At 35.3% G+C, this 22,597-nt stretch overlaps 2 protein-coding genes across 2 annotated transcripts; one reads left to right on the top strand and one right to left on the bottom strand.

Moving 5' to 3' along the window:
* Positions 1–11,118: 11,118 nt before the first annotated feature.
* On the bottom strand, positions 11,119–12,040 carry LOC110892047 (albumin-8-like). Its single transcript, XM_022139425.2, has 2 exons — positions 11,782–12,040; positions 11,119–11,479 (listed from the first exon to the last, which is right to left on the bottom strand). Exons 1-2 carry the CDS (start codon positions 11,990–11,992, stop codon positions 11,265–11,267), a joined length of 426 nt encoding a protein of 141 aa, XP_021995117.1. The 5' UTR covers positions 11,993–12,040; the 3' UTR covers positions 11,119–11,264.
* A 7,404-nt stretch (positions 12,041–19,444) lies between these two features.
* Positions 19,445–21,654, top strand: LOC110890338 (replication protein A 70 kDa DNA-binding subunit B). Its single transcript, XM_022137934.2, has 10 exons — positions 19,445–19,670; positions 19,831–19,933; positions 20,023–20,150; positions 20,224–20,308; positions 20,395–20,530; positions 20,615–20,823; positions 20,912–21,032; positions 21,137–21,316; positions 21,403–21,471; positions 21,559–21,654. The coding sequence occupies exons 1-10, from the start codon at positions 19,445–19,447 to the stop codon at positions 21,652–21,654; spliced, it is 1,353 nt and encodes a 450-aa protein (XP_021993626.1).
* The last annotated feature ends 943 nt before the right edge of the window (positions 21,655–22,597 follow it).

Raw genomic sequence — 22,597 nt, 5'->3', positions numbered from 1 at the left:
TCGATCGAGCGACATCCAACTGAGAAACCACTATCGAAGTGTATAACCGATCGGTTAAGCCGGCCGATCGAACAGGTCGTTCGATCGATCGACCTGAAAGGTAAGAACACTTCAATGTTCTCAAATGCTACAACGAAAACTTCAAAAGTTCAAACCATCATACACAAACACATCAGAGGAAGAAACAATCCACTCGAATGGTCCAGCCGATCGAGCCTACCGGCCGATTGAACATGACTTTTCAAACGGACTTTCAAACCGAACGAACAGCCCATTCGATCGAACCTGCTGTTCGATCGACCAGGCTATTCGATCCATTTACACTTGTTGCGTTTCCGCGTTACTCATTGTTGTACTATCGAACTATTCAGGCTAACCCTACTCTTAGCGCTCCCTTCAATCCATAATCAATCACTGTGAATATACTCGATCCCTTTTTGCTTTCAGCACTTTTGGGTGTTACATATGTTACCTATCAAATTCACAATCGAACACACTATTCAAACTATTAGAACGCTAACCGAATGCATGTATTACGTGACTAAATGAATGCTTGTTGTTATGTTTACACATGGAATGCTGTCTACCTGCCTTAGCAACATAGTACTATAGTTTGGACTCAGCACCCGTTTACACGGGGGTTGTTAAGGACAATTACTTGCAAGGATTACGAAGGTAATCCTGTATTGCGAACTGTCTCGGACAGTCAACCCGCAGTCGTTGGTATCGATGGACCCATGTCGATAATTAACATGCTTTGTTTTCCTCTGTGTACGTTCTGGTTATGCGTAAACTATTCGAACCCTATATGCTATTACCAAACTTGTATGCTCACCTTTACATTATATGTATTGACTTTATTTTAACTTATGTGACAGGTGTTTAGGATGCTTACTTTCTCTTCCTGCTGTGAAATAGAGGCTAGGAAAGAGTCTAGAAACCAAGACAATTTATATTTATGTACTTAAATCTGAGTTGTTGGAACATGTTTTGTTTGAAGGATATCTATGTCTGTAATAACTAAATTTATCTTATGGGTCACGATATGGGACGTGATATTTAAACTATTCGGTAATAATAGTTGTTATGGAATTTCTTTGAACAATCTGTTTCGCTCAGTGCCATGCCCCGATGATTCAGCCATCGGTTAGGGTGTGACAACGACAGCCGTTACGGACCCCTAGATCAATCGGGCAGCGTATCTAATACGTAACTGGGGGTTATGATACTTACAACGAGGCAGAACTTCGTTAATTAGGGGGTATAATGCCCGATACTACTTCAAATATTCAGAATTTTAGAGAGAATTTCGAATGTGGGACGAATTGTGAACTGAGGTCGATTGTATCTATTTATAGGGCCTGGTCGATGTTTTTTCGCGCCCCGCGTAAGCCCTGGGCTTACTTTTACGCGGCCCGCAACATAGGGTATTTAGGGCCTAGCTTGGCCCGGTCATGGGGTAGACTCGACAAATGGCGTAACACGTGGCAGCACCGGGCTGTGCCTTGACGACCAGCTGTCGCGCCTCGCGTAGCCTGAAGGCAAAGCCTTCGCGGCCCGCGAGCGCCACATGAATTTTGTTTTTATTTTATTTTTAATTATATAAAGGTATTTAGGGTCAATTCTCGTATATAGGGTGTAATTTAGGACATATAGGGATGTTCTAAATATATTAGGGTGTTGGAAAAATAAATTGGAGAGTTGTTATATCCTCCCCACCTTGTTTTAGAACTTGTCCTCGAGGTCTACTGAAATACGTGTGGATATTTCCTTTGCATCTCTGATTCAAGCTCCCAAGTGTATTCAGGTCCTCTCTTGGAGTCCCATTTCACTTTGACTAGAACTAATATCTTGTGTTTGAGATTCTTGACTTTCCTGTCCTCAATCTGTAGCGGCTTCTCTACAAACTTTAACTGCTCATTTACCTCTATATCCTTAAGAGGTACTACTAGTGATTCATCGGCTAAGCACTTTTTGAGATTACATACATGAAATACATCGTGTATTCCTGCCATTTCCTCTGGCAGTTGTAGCTGATAGGCTATATGTCCTATCCTTCTATTTATCTCAAAGGGTCCGACATACCTGGGGCTTAGCTTTCCCCTTTTGATGAATCTTACCACTCCTTTCCAAGGAGAAACTTTCAATAACACCTTGTCTCCTACTTGAAATTCCAACGGCTTTCGCCTGTTATCAGCATAACTCTTTTGTCGATCGTGTGTTGCCTTCAGTCGTTCCTTTACTTGAATGATTTTGTTCATTGTTTCTTGCACTATCTCAGGTCCAGATAGTTGCTTTTCTCCAATTTCTGCCCAACAGACTGGGGTTCGGCACTTTCGTCCATAAAGTGCTTCGAATGGTGCAGCATTGATACTTGTGTGATAGCTGTTATTATAAGAAAATTCTATTAATGGTAAATGATCGTCCCAATTACCTCTGAAATCAATTACACAAGCTCTAAGCATATCCTCCATTGTCTGAATTGTCCTTTCGCTTTGTCCGTCCGTTTGAGGATGATAAGATGTGCTTAGATTTAGCTTGGTTCCCATGGCTTTTTGGAAACTTATCCAAAAATGAGAGATAAAACGGCTATCTCTATCAGAAACAATTGATAAAGGAATTCCATGTAATGAAACTATTTCATTTACATAAAACTTGGCTAATTGTTCCATACTGAAGGTTTCCTTCATTGGTAGGAAATGAGCTGACTTAGTTAGCCTGTCTACAATCACCCAGATTGTATCATTACCTTTTCTTTTTTTTGGGTAATTTGGTAACAAAATCCATTGTTATCAATTCCCATTTCCATACTGGCATCTCTAACTGCTGTAATAAACCTGAGGGTTTCTGGTGTTCAGCTTTGACCTGTGAACATGTTAGACATTTAGAAACATAAGCTGCTATATCCTTCTTCATTCCTATCCACCAAAAATTCTTTCTTAAATCCTGATACATTTTATCATTTCCAGGGTGCATCGTATACTTAGACTTATGGGCTTCTTCTAATATACGGTGGCGTAGATTTCCTAATTTAGGTATCCACATCCTTTTCTTATGGAATCTCCAAATTCCATCAGTTCCTTGATTTAGTTCCTTAATCATTCCTTTCAACTTCTCAGTATCGTCCTTGATTACTGATTCTTGTGCCTTTCTAATCTGTTTATTTAAATCTACTTGTAGATTTAATTTAAGAGAACGTACTCTTTTTGGCTTTTCATGATATTTTCGACTTAAGGCATCGGCTACTATATTAGCCTTTCCTGCATGGTACTGGATATTACAATCATAATCGCTAAGAATTTCCATCCAGCGTCTTTGCCACATATTCAACTCCTTTTGCCCGAAAACATACCTTAAACTCTTATGATCTGTGAAAATGGTAAACTTACTACCGTAAAGATAATCTCCAAATTTTAAGGGCAAAAATTGTGGCTCCTAATTCTAAATCATGGGTTGAATAATTTTCTTCTTGATTCTTAAGTTGTCTAGATGCATAGGCTATAACCTTTTGACGCTGCATCAACACACATCCATAACCTAACTTAGAAGCGTCACAATAGACTATAAAGTCTTCAGTTCCTTCTGGTAACGCTAGTATGGGTGCGTTGGTTAATCTTGGCTTAAGAATTCTAAAAGCTTCTTCTTGTTTTGGTCCCCATTCAAACTTAACAGATTTACAGGTTAGCTTAGTTAAGGGAATGGCTATTCTAGAAAAATCTCGGATAAATCTCCTATAATAACCGGCCAATCCTAAGAAACTTCTAACCTCGGTTGGTGAGTCAGGGGTTTTCCATTTGGTAATTGCCTCAATCTTTGTGGGATCCACATGAATTCCTTCATGATTGACAAAATGTCCAAGAAATTGTACTTCCTCTAACCAAAACTCGCACTTCGAAAACTTTGCATAAAGCTTTTCTTTCCTCAATAAACTTAGAAGTGCATGCAGATGCGCTGCATGTTCCTCTTTACTCTTAGAGTAAATGAGAAGATCATCTATAAAAACAATTATGAATTTATCCAAATATGGCTTACATATTCGGTTAATCATGTCCATAAATGCGGTTGGGGCATTGGTTAGACCAAATAGCATGACAGTAAATTCATAATTGCCATACCTTGTTCTAAAAGCGATCTTAGGAATGTCCTCTTCCTGTAACTTTAATTGATGATATCCTGAGCGTAAATCGATCTTAAAGAAAAATTGAGCTCCTTGTAATTGATCGAACAGATCATCGATTCTTGGTAATGGGTACCGATTCTTAATCGTGACTTTGTTCAATTCACGGTAATCAATGCACATACGCATTGACCTGTCTTTCTTTTTGACGAATAAAATTGGTGCTCCCCATGGCGATGAAGTTGGCTGTATGAATCTTTTTTCCAATAGTTTGTCTAACTGTTTCTTCAGTTCCTGCATTTCTACGGGTGCCAAACAGTAAGGTGCCTTGGCAATCGGTGCTGTTCCTGGTAGCAGATGGATTCTAAATTCAACTTCCCTGTCCGGAGGTAGTCCTGGTAATTCTTCTGGAAACTGAGATACTACTGGAATATCTTTTAGTTCTTTTCCTTTAGTGTTAATGATTATGGAAATCAAATATACTAATGATCCTTTTCTTACATAACTTGTTGTTTTCATCACAGAGATGAATTTCGTGGATCTAGATGGCTTATCTCCTTTAATTGTGATCTTTTCATCCCTTGGTGAATTTACTTGGATTGCCTTTTGATCATATAGAATATTGGCTTTATTGGCTATTAACCAATTCATTCCTAATACAACATCAAATCCTGCCAGTTTCATTGGATAAAGGTTTGCAATAAACTTTTGATTTGAAAATTCTATTCTTGCTCCCTGCAAGATTTCGATAATCTTAATAATTTCCCCATTTGCTGTCTCTACTAGACATTCTTGTGGGAGTTTAGTTAATGGTTGATTGAGAAGTTTGCAAAATGAAGTATTAATAAAACTTTGGTTCGCACCAGAGTCAAATAATACTTTAGCAAAAACATCATTAACTAAAAACGTACCGGCTATCACGTCAGGGATCATCTTAGCTTCTTCCGCGGTCAGAACAAATGCTCTAGCATTTTTAATATTCTTGTTGTTCGTAGCTGGAGCTAGCTTTGGACAGTGTGGCTTGATATGACCTTTTTCTCCACAGTTGAAGCACACTCCATTACTAGGTTTCTTCCTACAATCTTCTTCCTTGTGTCCTGGTATCTTGCAGAAATTGCAGTAGGTGGAGCATCTTCCTGAATGCTTCTTCTTGCAGGCTTTACAATAAGGTGCAGAGGTAGAACCTACATTTTTCCCACGGTTGGAATTTCCATAACGAAATTCTTGGGTAAGCCTTTGAGCTAGGTTCCTCCTCTGGTCCTCTTCTCGTGTACGCACTAATTCATCAGTCAAGGTGTTTGCTAGTTCTACAGCTTCTTCTATAGTTTGGGGTCTAGCTGCCTTGACTACATGCCTTATCTCACTGATTAATCCCAGATATAACGGGAGATTAATACTGGTTATGGTGATGCAAGGGTTGGCACTCTTCTAGCATATTCGAAGAATAAAGTAGTGTAACCCTTACTATCTACTCAAGTCATTCTAAGGTTTAAGAACTTATTTGCTATCTGTTTTTCTTTTTTTTTTTCATTGGGAGGGCAGAATTTTCTTTCCACCATGTTTTCAAATTCCTCCCATTCCATGTTGTAAACCCTGTCACTTCCCCTAGATTGGTGGATAGTGTTCCACCAATTTAAGGCTGAGTTCTTAAACAAATTGGAGGCAAACATTATCTTATCCTCTTCTGCGCACTTGCTTATTTTTAAGACTGCCTTAGTCTTTTCTATTTAGCGTAGAGCTACAACAACCCCTTCATTGCCCGAGAATTCCATTAGTTTACAAGACCAGAATTCTTTATAAGAACAACCATAAGACATGGTTCTTCTTCTTTTGGGAATGGGCACTTGAAGTATGGGTCCATTGTTTACACTGTGTTCTGGTTTAGTAGGTCGTTTACTGCCATTATTACTTTTATTATCCGCTTCCTTAACCGTTTTGATAATATATGGCATTGCGTCTATAATCCCTTGTGCCACTATGTGTTGGATGGCACTATTATCCACTTGGTTTCCATTATTATTGTTATTCTGGTTATCGTTATTCTGGTTTTCCTGGTTTACTTCGTTGTCCATCTGGATTTTAAACATTTGCCACATATTGGGGGGGGGATAGTGCACGGTCCTCCCAACCGCCGGAGTGATCCCACTCCGGGAGCCGCTACCCGACCAAGCTAGCTCCGCGGTGAATTCCCCCTGCCGAGTTCTTATCCTGGGCGACATATGCCACTCCCAAGACTCGAACCCGGTACCTCTGGGAAGAGGTGGGTGTCGGTGGCCAACTGGGCTACCCCAGTTGGTTAACATTTGCCACATATTAATATCGCAAGATAATATTTAATGCAAACAATCACACAACAACATATTGATCAAAATCGTCGAACATTGCGACTTTTACTCTTTCTTATATATTATACGTCTAGTACAAACTGGAACTGAAATCAAAAATTACAATACTATTAGGCATCCGTAGCTATTGTCTAGATTTTTTTTTTCAGACATACACACATATTATATATTATTTTATTATTATTATTATTATTATTATTATTATTATTATTATTATTATTATTATTATTATTACTACTACTATTACTGCTATGGGTTCATCCAGAACTTCATATTACGCTCGTCATACTTCCAGACGAGTCGTTCTCCTATCTGCCTCATCCTCTCACTTCCTTCTAAAATCTCCTCACCAAAGGTTCGGAGTTCTTGCACATTTTCAGCGCTCATGGGTGGTGCAGGGGCTGGTATCGGGTTTGGGAACTGGGGCATGGGTTCTTCGTAAGGGTAAGGATTTTCTAGAATCTCCCTAATATATTGGTCATTATCGTAGTAGGGGTCTAGAGGGTCCAGGTCTGGGTAGGCTGCTAGGTTTGGCATGGGTTCCTCTGGTATTGGGTAGCGTTGTTGGTAATCCCTATGGTCGTCAAACCACGGATCGTAGTCTGGGTCTGAGGGATGGGGTGCTGGTACTTTAGATATGTTAGCTGGGTTAAGGTCAGGCATTGGGATTTGGTTTCCTGGGTTGGCTTCAATTTCCATTGGTTGTGTGGGAAACAGTGGTAACGGCTGGGGTGCTATGAGTTGCTCTAGATTAGGGTCTGCAGCTGTAGTTGCTAGGATATGAAAATTTGCTAGACTCCTATTGAGCATATCTTGGGTGTGAGCATCTGTTTCTCTCTTAGCGGCTGCTAAAGCTCGCTGCTGTTGTAACTTTTTCATCCTCTTCCTACGTTCATGAGCTCATCTGCTGAACCATCCTCTTTTCTTAGGAGGGAATGGCTCTTCAGATTGTGCCTTGAACACGAATATCCCGTCTTCATTGTCAGCCGAATACCTGAGAGGGTAGGCTGTGAAGAGGTGCCTTCGTCCCTAGGTGAGCTGGACAACTGACGGTAAGCGTCTGAAGGTACTTGGTCGCTCATACTGTAAACTAACAAATAGTCAAATAACACATAACAATAATATATAGATATGCACGAAATCCCGTAGATTATTTCCTAACATTTTGAATAAATTTTGGTGTCAGCAGAACACTTCTGTGGCTTAATCAGTGGCTTAGCTCTGATACCACCTTCTGTCGCAACCCCCGTCCCTAACTACCTGTGAACGGGTGGTCGCGGCCAGTTTTAGTGGTATCGGTGTTTAACAATTTGGCAGCGGAATTTACATCAGGACCGTAGTTAGGAAATATTTTATCAGAGTAAAATACCATACTTTTATGATATTAAACACGTGGGATAATCCCAAGTTTCCAGTACACACATTTTCATAGGGATAAACCCTATTTTATTTAAATAAAAATATCTCTTTATTTAGGTAACTTTTATAGCCACTTTTCCAAGCTTTCAGTGCTGTACAGTTGGCTTCTATTTGGCTTTCACATTTTGTTACCTGAAACGCGTTTAAAAACATTATGTCAGTGGGAAATACTGGTGAGTGAATCCCAGTTTAATCAAGACAGGTAAAACCGTTTTACAGTATTAAGGGCGATCTCGCAATTACATTTGTTTCCATCTACTTTAATTACCATCCACGGTACTGTCAACCCGACTTGTGGTCATGTTACTACTCATAGTGTAGTAACAAATTTTGTATACAAAACCCTAACATACCGACGATAATTGTATAATACAAATACTCAATCACTGTTCAATATAATGTAAAAAATTTGAGGTTTTGTAAAAACAGTTTGCAAAAAGGTTCACAAAAAGGAGATTACTCACATTGTTGTCTTGGGGTTTTCCTTTTGGATTTCGTGGTGATTATCTATTAATTACACAATGCACACGTGTTAGTATAATAACCCAATATTTACATTAGCTATACTCTCCCCGAAACAGAATTCCAACAACTACGTCGGGCAGAACCTCGACAGCCGTTACGGAACCCTAGATCAATCGGGCAGCGTATCTAATATGTAACCGGGGGTTATGATACTTACAACGAGGCAGAACTTCCTTAATTAGGGGGTATAATGCCCGATACTACTTCAAATATTCAGAATTTTAGAGAGAATTTCGAATGTGGGACGAATTGTGAACTGAGGCCAATTGCATCTATTTATAGTGCCTGGTCGATGGTTTTTCGCGCCCCGCGTAAGCCCTGGGCTTACTTTTACGCGGCCCGCGACATAGGGTATATAGGGCCTAGCTTGGCCCGGTCATGGGGTAGACTCGACAAATGGCGTGACACGTGGCAGCACCGGGCTGTGCCTTGACGACCAGCTGTCGCGCCCCGCGTAGCCTGAGGCCTTGAAGGCAAAGCCTTCGTGGCCCGCGAGTGTCACATGAATTTTTTTTATTTTATTTTTAGTTATATAAAGGTATTTAGGGTCAATTCTCGTATATAGGGTGTAATTTAGGACATATAGGGATGTTCTAAATATATTAGGCTGTTGGGAAAAAAATTTTGGAGGGTTGTTATATCTTGTGATTTGACAAGTTATAGCAAATAGTGAAAAAAGATGATATGACATATTGTAAAGGAGGGAGGAGTTGTTTCTTGTTTACATAGAAAGCAAGCGCTCCCACCACCCTCCACCCTGAGGGGCGTTGCCCTGTTAACGTTAACGGGCGTTAAAGAAGAGAGAAGAAACATATGGTAGTTGTGCATGCCCGCCCTTTTGTACATAGACTTGCAACCTATCAACCAAAATGATACGATAATGTTTACCTATATATTTGAGATATAAATTCAGCTACCCGAAATGATACAATAATGTTTACATGTGTACTTGCATTCGTGTCGACAACTCGACATCTTTGTTACTAATTTGTAATACGTGTTATATCTATATTGTAATTTCTTCTCTCTTTTACTTCTGTTCTCGTGGATGACAGATTTCGATGGACAAAAATTGCGGTATGTAGTGAGGAGAATAAATAGAGTCGTCAGAGAACGTGTAAGTACTCTTATTAATGTAATCAAGATATGAATAAGTTCTCAATTTCAAAGGGATAGATGGATCCGTATTCATTTTTTTCACGGAACAATGTATTCATTTTTTTAAATAGTCTTCTTTTAAGTAATCTGATGTACTTACAGTCTCTTTTATTGTTTTGTATCACTTTCTGATTGATTTTGTTTGAATGACCAGATTGGATCCGTATGCTCTAATAAGATGGGAAAAACCTGGGTTTATCCAATGGTGATGAATGGGTTTTCAAATACATCGGGAAAAGAAGGTAAGTTCTCAATTTCAAAGGGATAGATGAAACAATGATGGTATTCAACTTAAGAACCAAAAGCTCTAAGGATCGGATAAATCTTTTGGATATTAGTAATTTTGGGTTTTATGTTCTGCTATTTTTACTTGGATTTTATATATAACATGCTGAAGTTTGTGTCCACTGCTAAATCTTTTGAGTTTAGTCTTTTGCTACAAGCTATGGCTCCTGTAGTGACTTGGGGTGGGGAAGGATAGGTGGGTTTGGGAGTTGCATAGTAAAGGGGGTTTTTTCGGTAAGAAACGTAAAGAAGCAGGCCTTAATTCTCAACCCAGAGTAAGAGCGTTTTTAGTGTTTCTGGAATACTTGGGTACCAAAGAAGGTCGGGATTGTGGCATGGTGAGTGGAACTGAATAGGCTCCTGACGTGCGACTCGCTGAGAAGAAGGATCATCCCAGTTCAAGACGAGACGTGTCCGTTATGTTGGGAAGCCCTTGAATCTCTAGAACATGTATTTAATTCGTGTTGGTTGGTGTAAGGTGGTCGCATTTAGCATGAAGGATCTTCTCGAGCAGCATAAGGCGATTATCGGATCAAAGAAGGTTTAAAAAGATTTTTGTGGGATCTTGCAAACGGCTTTTTGGTGCCTCTGGAAGATGAGAAAAGTGGTTGTTTATTAGAACAAACAAGGTACAATAACAACCATCATTGAGGAGGTGTGGTGTAGGTTTGATCTTAGCTGTATAGGGTGATGTTTTGTTGTCTGTTTGATTTTTTAGCTATTGTTCTTGGTGTATATATGGGGTGTAAGTTTGTGATCTGCAACTTGCAGATGATGAAATAAAAGTTTAGTTGGCCGTTAGAAAAACATGATGAACTTTGCAATGCTTAAGTATGTTTCTAAACTGTTAGCATTTCAATAGTTTTCAATGTTTAAAAGGTGTTAAGCATATTTATCATTCTTGCAACAGATGTTTTATTTGTTCATATTTTATAATTTGGAAAGGCCTAGAATAAAAACGATGATCTACATGGGCTTCAATGCTAGTAGATATTATATGTTTGTGTTGTTTTATTTGTTCATATTTTATAATTTGGAAAGGCCTAGAATAAAAATAATGATCTACATGGGCTTCAATGCCAGTAGATATTATATGTTTGTGTTAAGACACCCGCGAGACTCGCAGGATCTTAGACCAGTAAAACTATAATCCATATCTAGGTTGAATGTTATTTATCGTTATTATATGTAGCTAGAAAACTTAAAATAAAAAACAATCTGACGTTATTTGTACAAATCAAATGCAAATAAAGAAAATAAGCATGGAAATATAAAAAGACAAGTCCGATTTTATTAATAACGAGACACACGATGGACGATATTACATTGAAACAACAACACACGACGATGTGATAGTGAATCTCGTTTTATTCCACAGGGGACTTAGCTAGTCATGCAGTTTAGAACCAGCTGGTTTACATTTGGCATGGTTGGGACATGAGATTGCATTCTATGGGCAGGTTATGAGCCATGCTCATCACTTGATCTCGCATCCTTATCCACATTGGTTCGTTCAACATCATCATGATTGCCGGACACATGCACTTCTCATCTAGGTTCTTCAGTTGCATGCAGCAAAGTTGCTTGTGATCCTCTTCTCTCATTCTGGGACTAACTTGCCTCCTTTCTCCTGATCAGAAACAAATCACCACAGGCCATATAAATTTCGAGCACTTTTAAACTACCAACATGCATTAGTGAGTTAGTAGTAAATGTAGCAAACTAAATGATGCGTGTGTGTGATTGTTTTTTTTTAAAGGTGGTTGTGCTGAACATACAATAGGATGCTATTGTACGTTACGTCATTGTTTAGTAAAAACAATAGGATGCTATTGTTTTTACTAAACGTACCCCTACTAAAATTGTTACGTCACCACTCTAATTCTATATAGGGGTATGTCTGGCCTCCCCCCAAAAAAAAATCAGGGCTACCTAAATTTTTCATGAGGTACATCCCGCAGTGGTTGAGCATCTCCGCCTCCTCCATCTGCTGATAGCATCCGGATTCAGTTCTACCTCTGCCATAGGGGTTCTCCTCTATGATGGTGGTGATGATGGTTGTGGTGGAAGCCTCAGAAACTGCCGCCATGGCTACGAGGAGGAGTACTCCTGCTGCTGCAAACACGATCGAAAACCTTGCCATTGTAGGATGTGTTTGATGTAATAGGTATGGTAGTTTGATGCATATTGTGGTATGAAAGTTGGTGGATTTATAGGGGGGTTGGGCGACTGCATGGTGTCTACGTGTGAAATTGCTTGTATCAAGTTGTTAGGGTTGGAGGAAAAATGTTAACACGTCGTCATTGCATGCATGTTCATCAAAGCCATTTGTAAATATGATTTTGTTCTATTCCTTGTTGTTTTGGTGCTTTCTGTTCCATGGAAAGAGACAACAATAGGTTGTATAGTTGCGTACTGTGTTTGAGTTTGTATACTTTATTTAAGAATCTTTACAATCTAATAAAAGCCATACCTATCTAGAGCCTCTATTTCTCATTTTCCCGCCATTTTCTAATCCTCTAATTTCCCTGATGTGAAACCCGAAACGGGATCCATATTGTGTATCCGGGTCCTGATTTGTCGTTTCATATATAAAGCAATATCCTATCAATTCTTCAATCTATTATCCTTCTCTCATACTCTTTCGAATTCTTAGGGTTTTTTCCTTCAATAATCTTCTTTTTCAGCAGCCGATTGAAGAATAATCGAAGATCTTAGGTTTCTTATTCCAAAATCACGGTATGTATTTTACTTTTCTCTTACTGCATCTTTGAATCTTTGATTTCTTTGTTCTTATCACTGAATAATTGAAATCTTAGGGTTTTTTTTTTGTTTTGTATCGTTCTTTTCAGGTACGAATATACTGATTATTCGAACAATCATGGTATGTATGTTAATCCTCTCTTATGGCGTCTTTGAATCCTTGATTTTTTTGTTCTTATCACTGAATAAAGGAAGATAATCGGAATCTTAGGGTTTTTTTTTGTTTTGTATCGTTCTTTTCAGGTATCAATATACTGATTATTCGAACAATGACGGTATGTATTTTAGTCATATATTACGGCGTCTTTGAATCCTTGATTTTTGTTCTTATCACTGAATAAAGGAAGATATATGGTTGAAGTTCATAATCAGTATTATCAGTAATCTTCATATTTTAAATGAATATCAATTTCTGTTAATATATTGTTTAGTTTATCGATTTTTTTAATAGATTTATGTTTATAACAACTTCATGACATTGTTTTTTTTGTTCTTATTTTTTAATTTTTTAATATATAATCTGATTGGGTTTTTTTTTAACCGTTGTTTGTAGGTTTTCAAGATGCCTGAAAGTTCGTCAAGGTATTTTATTAGTATCAGTAGGTTATAAGTTTTAATTTTTGTGTTTGATATCTAGATTTTGTATTGATGATTTCTGAAATCATGTTTGATTACTAATTTTGTGTTTTGATTTTTGAAGTCTTCCTCTCATATTGAAATATCTCTATTACCAGTATCGTTTTACCGGACGGTTTTCTTGATTCGTTGCCGCGGAAGGAGGTGGAGCCACATGTCGTGAATGAAGTTATTGCTCCGAGCTTTAAGGATTTTTGGAAGGCTGGTGATTTTGATGAGTTTTTGGATGGTGATTGTGATACAAGTCTGGTGAGTGTTAATGTGTTTGATATTTGGGGATTTGTTTTAATTTTATGATGTTAGAGTGAATGTTTGAAGATTATTTACTAATTTTGTTTACCTGATTGAGATTTTAGGTTAATTTTTATTTGATTCTGAGTTTTTGACAAGTCTTAAGTGAATATTAGGGGATTTTGTGAAAGTTAATTGTGATTAGTAGAATTTATTGATGTTAGAAGCAAATGTTTGAAAGTTTGATCGTTATGTTATCGATAAAATAAGTCAGGTATGTGCTATATAATTTGAAAGGAGCAAGTACAAGTAAGGAAAAAATGTTAGAAATGTGTGAATGCTTTACTTCATTTTCGTGTTTGTTTGAGGCAACATATGCATCAAGTAGTTAAGTAGTTATGTGCTAATTCATATTTTAGTTAGTCAGATGGATGTTGTTGCGGAACTCAATAAGGTCTTCTACCACTTTTTAAAGTTAATATCTTGCTATGTGCTAATTCATATTTTAATTGTTCATTTCTATTGGTTTTTGGTTTTGTTTCATTTTGATTTCTATATGTTCTGTTTCAATAAGAAAGCATCATATTTGAAATTTTATTTTATTTCCCAAAACTACGTTTGTTTAACATGCTATTATACATCTTCATTTTTTATCCATGGTTATTTTCATCAGATTTATATATGTCCGTTTGCGCACAAAATGGTTCAATTTTTTTTAAAGTAGGGCGCTCTTCAAGTTTTTTTATCGGGTTTACCGGGTCGTTTTATTCGTGTTGTCAATGGTGGGAATATAAGTTGAAAAACAAACCATTTTATATTCGGGCTTTAGGGTTATCGGGTCGGTGTAATTCAGGTTTCAGTTTAGTTAAATAGATGGAAATAGGTATACTGCCATTCAAATATGCATTGGTATACTAAATTCCATATTTATCCTATAATTTACTAATTTTTGGGGTTGTTAGAGTATTAATTAATGAGATTTTGTGTTTTTATAGTTTCTATTCTTTTGTAACTTACTAATCTATACATTATAATAAAACAAAACAATCTTAGGCCATTTGTCTTATTCTTACAACACTTAATGCCACGTGTCATGTGATTGTATCTCTAAAAATTGTTTTGAGCGGCAATGAGCGGCAATATACTATATCCCGCTTTTCACTTTCAGTGTAAGAAGGAAAATTGAAGTTTCCATCTTTCTCTCTAATTTCCTCAAATCACTCTACCATATATCCGATTTCCATATCTCTTTATAATCATCACCCAAAATATGAACCCTAGATGTATAAATCCATACGTATTCTGCCGTTTCTTCACATCGATTCGGTTGTTAATCGATTTATCAATCATTATCTTTTTGTTCACATCGATTTGGCAGTCAATCGAATTGTGAAGCATTATTTTAAGGTACGATTGTTTAATATGTATGCATACTTCTCTGTTCTTTAATCTGTAGCAAATTTTAGGGGTTTTTGTGAGTATGTTTTTGATTCAAGGGCCGATTATCTATCGATTTGCACTGAATATAATAAGTAAACAATTTTTATGACTCTTATATTAGGGTTTTCTTATATTGACTAATTATGATGTTGTATAAATTTTTAGGGCTTATTTTTGTCTACTGTTATTCTGATGCTCTTACGTTTTAGGTTTATTTGATGTTCAATTAAGAGCTGCAAATTAGTGAGTAGAAAATTTTAGGGCTTTTTTTTTAATATGTTTAACTGGTTCTGTTTTTCTGCAAGGATTAGCTGCAAATTAGAGCTGCATATGTTAGATTCTGTTTTTCTGCAAGGATTTGTGGTTATATACTAAGAAATTTATATAGTAAAGTTAGTTCTAAATATACTTCAGATTGCCTTATGATTGATTGAAACCGTAGGGAAACATAGATCATACTGATTGAATCATGTAGAACTATAAATTTGTTCTTTATTACTGTTTGCTACATATGCACTTACTACAACTCAAGTTTACATGATAGCTTGAAATTGTAATAGCTTGAAATTATGAATGTAAACATTTTTGAAATTGCTTTTTATAATGTAACTTGCTTTTACTTGGTTACTTCGTTTATCTCATAATAAATCTATAGACGTCCACATTGTGTAATATTTAGTATATTAAATGTTTATATCATCGGTACTTATTCAATGCATTATATCACTGATACTTATTCTATTGTTTATACAGTCATGGCTCCAGCGTTTGTGAAGATTATTTATGATGCTTCACCGTCATGTCTGGTAAAATTTTTATTTAAATTTATTCGTATTCGTGTTTTTTTTCGATAACTTATTTTTTCTTAAATATTACAGCCGTTGCCTCGTTTTACAATGATGCGGTTCGAAACTTAAGCTATCCTGTTGGGCATGTCACGTTGAGAACAGGTTCTCAGCTCTAGCATGTTTACATCAAAGTGACGACTAACGGATGCTTTATCACTGATGGATGGTCAAACGTTTTTACGGATTTTGGAATTGAAGAGACAGATTTTATTTTTTTTAAGGTCCTTCCTGAAAACACAATTGATATCTACCATTTCAAGAGTGACCGTGATTTGGATGTGAAAGATAAGTTTTATCATGTAATGATGTTTCCTGAAGCGAAAAATTTTGTAAGTTTTTAAAAATTTTATTGGCTATGTTATGTTTATTATATACTTTTCAAGTTTATGTTCCAAATATTTGACATATTTTATAATTGTTTGCAGTAGTTGCCAAAAAAATTCATGGAACATAATTTCAATGATGATCTTCTCGAAAATATTGTCACGATTCGTTATAGTCCTACTCAAGAAAGGACTGTAAGGATTAAAAAGTTGTGGAATATTCATTACTACATCCTCGACTTCTCACAGATTTCAACTGATTTGTCTTTGGTCAAGTGGGATTTTCTTGTGTTTCATAGAGTTGAAACTTACACATTTAATCTCATAGTTTTCCGTCTACACGATGATGGGTCTTTAGTTGCTGAAATGGGAATTCCAGTGCCTGAACAACAACCTATACCTGAACCAGAATATGAAGCACAAAATGATATTGAAGACGGAATTCAACATGGCGTGGCTGAGGATCAATTTCCACTTCAAGATGTTAATGTTGACAATCATGTTAATGTTGACAATCAAGTATCTGATGATGAAGACCTGCCTGTTCACGGGAACCCGCCTCTACCCGTCGACGATGTGTATGAGATTGAGTGGGTCCTTACTTATCTATTTGTAAGTCATTCGTAATCTAACATAAGTTGATTTTACTGATTAACTTTATTTATGAATATTATCAGTTAGATTGTCACTGATACGTATTTTTTTTAAATGTGATGTAGCGTTTCCCACAGTGTTTTGTTGAGAATGTGTCGTTACATGATGTTCAAGCGATGAACGTTCAGACTATCAATGGTGTTTCTTTAGTTATGGAAATGCGTTCTGAGCGTGCACGTCGAGGACCAAGGTATGCTTTTAGAGGCTGGGAGAGATTTATGCGTGAAGTTGGTTTGGTTAGTGGTCGTGCGTATGTGCTTCGTTATGAAAGGAACAATGGAGTTTTGGTAATTTCGGAGGTCATATAACCATTTTTTCAAAACACGAGACAAGTGAAGATGAAGTATTATCCTTTTTTTTTCCAAATTACTATGTCTTTTAAGTTATTTTCTTCTAGGTACTATGTTTTGAAGGATGTTAAATTTCTTTTTCAACACGATAACGGTTGTTTGAGTATGAATAGACAATATTTTTTGTTTTTAATTTTCACATGTGTTTGATTTGAAATGCAATTATTTTTTATTGGCTGTTTACCATGTTATAATCACCTTTCATATTGTTGATGTTTGCCTTATATATATTTTTTAGTTATTGCATCCCATATACAATTGTAATGTAATATGTTTTTAGTTATTTTCTACTTGGTATTACGTTATGAAGGATGTCACCTTTGTTATCAGTTTTTTGTGTATAAAATCATAATATTTATATCAACGTTCATATGTATTGACTATTGCAATTTAAAATAGTAACAAGCTTACATTGAACATACATTTTGTTTGAGAATTTGGTGGATTTTCGTATGTTTTCCTGTGTGTTTTAGTAAAGTGAATTAGTAAGTAGTATCTTCCAGCTGGTTTTGGTTGGTTGGCATATAATGATATTAGCACTAGCAGTGATATCTATATGATTATTTCAAGAGCCGAATCATTATATGCAACTAGAATATGTGTCCATTGGTTAAAATTTTACCTTTTTGCTAGAACAGTGCTGTTGCTTGGTGTGGAAAACTGAATGCCATAGCATGCGCGTCAGAAGCTTCTGCTGCTAGAACAGTGCTGTTGCTTGGTGTGGAAAACTGAATGCCATAGCATGCGCGTCAGAAGCTTCTGCACGTATACCCAGGTATGTGTCATTGTTCTTTTTCTAATCAATGATAGTAGCACACATATTTTGTTTATATAAGATGATTTGGTTATGAGACAACATATATTCGCATATTCAAAAGAACTTTATGTTGCATATAACACATGTTTTGCATAACGTGTTGGACTGCAACAAGCATTGGTTTCGAGTAAAGCTTTCAGTCACTGTAAGTATTGTGATATAACCGTTGTTTTGCGCTTATGCTGGACTGCAACAAGCAATGTCTTGAAAGGTAATTTATGGCTAAATCTTATATCCGTGTAACTCTTATAATGACATTATTGTTGAAATTGGTAATGTTTTACATTTTGTTAATGGGGGATCCTTTTTTAAAGGTGATACACGTCAGTCGCCTAAAAGCATGACACAAAAGATAGTGCGTCGACATATCTAAAAGTTATTATGTTTTGGTCAAATAATATGTGTTATTACATCCAAACATAAGCACAATTTACTGCCATTACAAGGTAATGATTTTATTCTAATTCATATTATTATTTATAATGTAAAGTATTGTATATCTAAACTTTAAAACCATATTATAAAAATGATATCCTTAGGATTAGAAAATTGTGCTTATGTTTTGATTAAACAGTCTCTTTAGACAAACACATATTGGATAGATATCCTATAATAATTTAATTATATATATTTTTATTAATATTTTTATTATTATAACATAAAAATTTCAAAATATTATATATAATTGTATCTACTAATATATGGAAACCGTTTTTAAGGATGTGATTTAAAGGATTCAATCAATTCTAATCACTACCCTAAATAATTCAATTATGTCAATTCAAACAAATAAACTAAAATTCTAACTTATCACGATATTTTGGTCAATGATATTTTGGTCAATGATTTTTAATGAATTAGGAAAGGTATTAGTAACTTATATAAATCATATCCTTAAATATGTAAATCATTTATTTTTTTGTTAATGATACTACCATTACATCATTTAGTTACATTATTTGCAAAATTATATAATAAGTTAATGCATTATATATACTTTATGTTTTATGTCATTCAAACATATCGTTTTCCTGTGTCAACATCATAAAAGACATACGTAGGTTTTTTCATATGTCATCGAACTTTATTCATGTTTTTTAATTTTTAATTATATAATGCATTTTTTACTTACCTTCGATATGTGTTCTTTTTAATTTTTGTTGTTGATCATACTAACTGTTTTGTTTGACACCATTTAGAAATGGAACAACAACCAATCACACTCCTGAATCATTTGGATTTGAACCAAGATAACTACACTATCAAGGTCCGCATTGTCCGATTATGGTCAAGAGCTCGTTCAACAATCCAAGACAGGTCTACTGCTATGACATGATCATTATGGACCAAGCTGTAGGTTTTCGAAATAAAAATTTTATTTATTATATTTACCTCTTTAAAATAAAGATCGTTGATAGTGTAATTTTATTTTTTCCATTATTACTTACGTAACCATTTATTTTTCATTGACAACTGCAGGGTACTAAAATGCAGGCATTTGTTTTAGCAAAAAATGCATGAGAGTATCAACATATGTTGAAGGAAAACCACTGTTTGGTTATTCGTAATCCATCGTTGGGGGAAAATCGGCAAAAAGTTAAGTACGTTTCGTCGGCATTGAAGATTAATCTCAATGATAATACGGTTGTTACTGCTTGCAACAAGGCTGTTGGCTCTGAGTGGGGATTTGAGTTTGTTCCGTTTGACTATTTAGTAGAGAATCCTGAAGATGACAGCAATTCATTCAAATCTTCGATTGGTATTTTCTATATTTTCTTAATTCCCAAAAACTACAACTATATAATAGATATATGTATATATAATAGATTTAAGTTTGAATATTGTTATGATATGATACACTCTGTATATATTTGTTATAAACCTTTTTTGATTTAATTTTTTTCTATAATTTTTGTTAGACGTAATTGGCTATGTTGTTAGAAGCTTTCCGTTTGAACTTAAAGATAACAATAACAATGGTAAAGAGGAAAAGAAGCTAACGGTTATGCTTGAATATTTGAGGTAAGTTATACTTAAGGTATTTATGTATTTTATTATAACAGTGGTTTTAATGTTTACATCAACATATTATGTTAATGAATATAATACAGTCATAAGCAAATCTATGTCACACTATGGGATGAATATGCCGAGCAAATTTTGGAATTTGAAAGGAACAACAAAGATGAAAAGAATGTTGTTATCGTTCTTCAATTTGCAAAATATAGGTTTTGGCAAGGTATAACATATATGTCTAACTAATATCTTTTGTAATAACTTTAAACTGAGTATGTTAATTTGGTTACATACAGGTTTTGTATACGTCTCCAACATGTATACGGTTACTCGTGTTTTCATCAACAAGGATATTGATGAGATTAACCAGTTTAAGAAAAGGTCTTATTTTTTTAGCACATAGCATTTTCAGTCAGAAATGTAGACATTATTTTTTTATATTCAATGACCCCTTAGTTTGGTTGCAGTTTCATTGCACAACTGTCCTCCGAGAAATCGTCCGAGTACTCTGGTCTGAGTTCAACTGTAATGAAATCTCCTACCGACGAGTTTCTAACAGATATTAACTTCAGTACTATAGGAGCCCTTACCGAAATAACTGAGGTAGTATTTTTTTATTAAATTGAGTAGTATGTAATTTCGTAAGGTGAAATGGCACATGTATTCATTTTTTGTCTTCCTTCTCAGAAAAAATTTGTTATTGTTCTTGGCACCATAAAGAGTTTTGCTTCGGAAAGTGAATGGTTTTATAATGCATGTAAGAACTGCAATTGCAAGGTCTCCACCAAGACGGTTCAAAAAGATAAAGCTGATGGAACTGATGGTGTTGAGGAGGTTGTTATCCTCGAGTGCAAGAATGCCCCGTGTAACAAGAAGACCGTGTATTCCGTTCCCAGGTATTGATAATAGTTTTTATGTTACCAATTTTGTTGTTATTATTTTATTTGTACAATCAGTTAGCAATGAATAATTGTTGTTGTTCAGGATAAAGGTTCTAATCCATGTTCAAGATTGTACGGGCATTGTTACTCTTACCATGTTTGAGCGTGAGGTCGTAAAGCTTCTCAATGTTAACGCCAATCAATTGCTAGACAAGAACTTGGAGGTATTTCATGTATAAATTAATACTGTATCAATGCTGACATGTTGTGTATATACTATAGCATGTTATTTAGATTAATTTTAACCTTCACATGTATTTTTTTACAGTTGGCTAATGAAGGAAGATTCCCAGAGGAACTTAAAGCTTTACTCGGAAAGAAGTTGGCCTTCAAGATCGCTATAAGTTTGTATAACATCCAAAAGAAGTTTGATGGATACTCTGTTTCCAAATTAACAGATAATACAACCGTGATCTCGGAGCTGGATAGGAATTTTGATGTATTCCAGGTAGGATAAGGTTAAGAATTACTTAGTCGTCTATATGTTTTGAAATGTTTATCGTTTATACATAATATATTATGAAACAATCACAGCCTGCTGATGAAGACCGTGAAGATGGTGGTTTGCCTGTTATAGACCCAACAAACGAGGATCTCGCCAAGGTATATCCTTTACAATTGTAATCAGCAGAAAAAAAACTCTTTTCTATAAATTGTATATGCAATTAAAGTATTTATGTTACTTTGTAGGATTCTGTTTCCCGTACTGGCGATGATGTAACTCCAATATCTAATGTGTCCAGAACCTTTTTTACAACATACATGTTGGATGGGGACAATACCTGATATGCGTATGGAAAAGGAGTTAAAGCGAAATTTGGATAGCGTTTATGAGTATGATGGGATCTCTTCGCAATCGTCTTCCAAACCAAAAAAAATGCGGCGTTGAGGTAGAGGACGGTGTTGATCTTGATGTGACCGTTCGTCGTTTGGATCCGGATGTTGAAGAGTAGTTACTGATAACAAACATATAATGAGCATCTCATTTGCTTTTACTTTTAATGTTTTGGTTTTATCATTCTCATTACAGACATTTTAATGTTTTGGTTTTTGTTTTGTGTTTGAACATATGCTCTTTATTGTTATCAACAATTGAAATGAATAAGAGATGTTTTTTTATGTATAGATTGTATGCATATTACCGTCAATTTTTATGGTTTATTTGTATGACATGCCAAAATATTACACTGTTGACCTGTTTTCGGATTTGAATGAACATGGTGTGTTAGTACAGCTATATAAAACCATCTTTGTTTTTTAGTTTGTATGAAACATTTTGAGGTCGACAGACTTTACGTCCATCGTCATTCAAATTTTATGTTTTTCGATTTTTTTTTCATTTTTGGTTTCCTTTTTATGTTTTTTTTCTAACGTATATGGCGATTTTAACCATTTACAATATTTAGTGATATACGTATATATATGTAAATATGTGTTAATAGGTCTATACTAAAAATAATCAAAAAATAATTTCGTATAAAAAATAATACAGTTTATTTAATAGGTCTATACTAAAAATAATCAAAAATGGTGTTGACCTACAATCAAATCATTTATATCATACCAAAAACGTAAAACCATATTTTTGGTAAGAAATTTAAATTACAATATTGTTATAAAGGAATTTAATGTAATAAATCAAATAATATTTCCATAATAGTTAACGTACTTTCCTAAAATACTTTCACTACAACAATTCTTTATAAGTAGTCATATTCTACATAAGTTT

Source organism: Helianthus annuus, chromosome 11, assembly GCF_002127325.2.
Source record: "Helianthus annuus cultivar XRQ/B chromosome 11, HanXRQr2.0-SUNRISE, whole genome shotgun sequence".
Classification (NCBI taxonomy): Eukaryota; Viridiplantae; Streptophyta; class Magnoliopsida; order Asterales; family Asteraceae; genus Helianthus; species Helianthus annuus.
The sequence above is the reverse complement of the archived record's forward strand: the minus strand, read 5'-3'. Positions and strand labels throughout refer to the sequence as shown.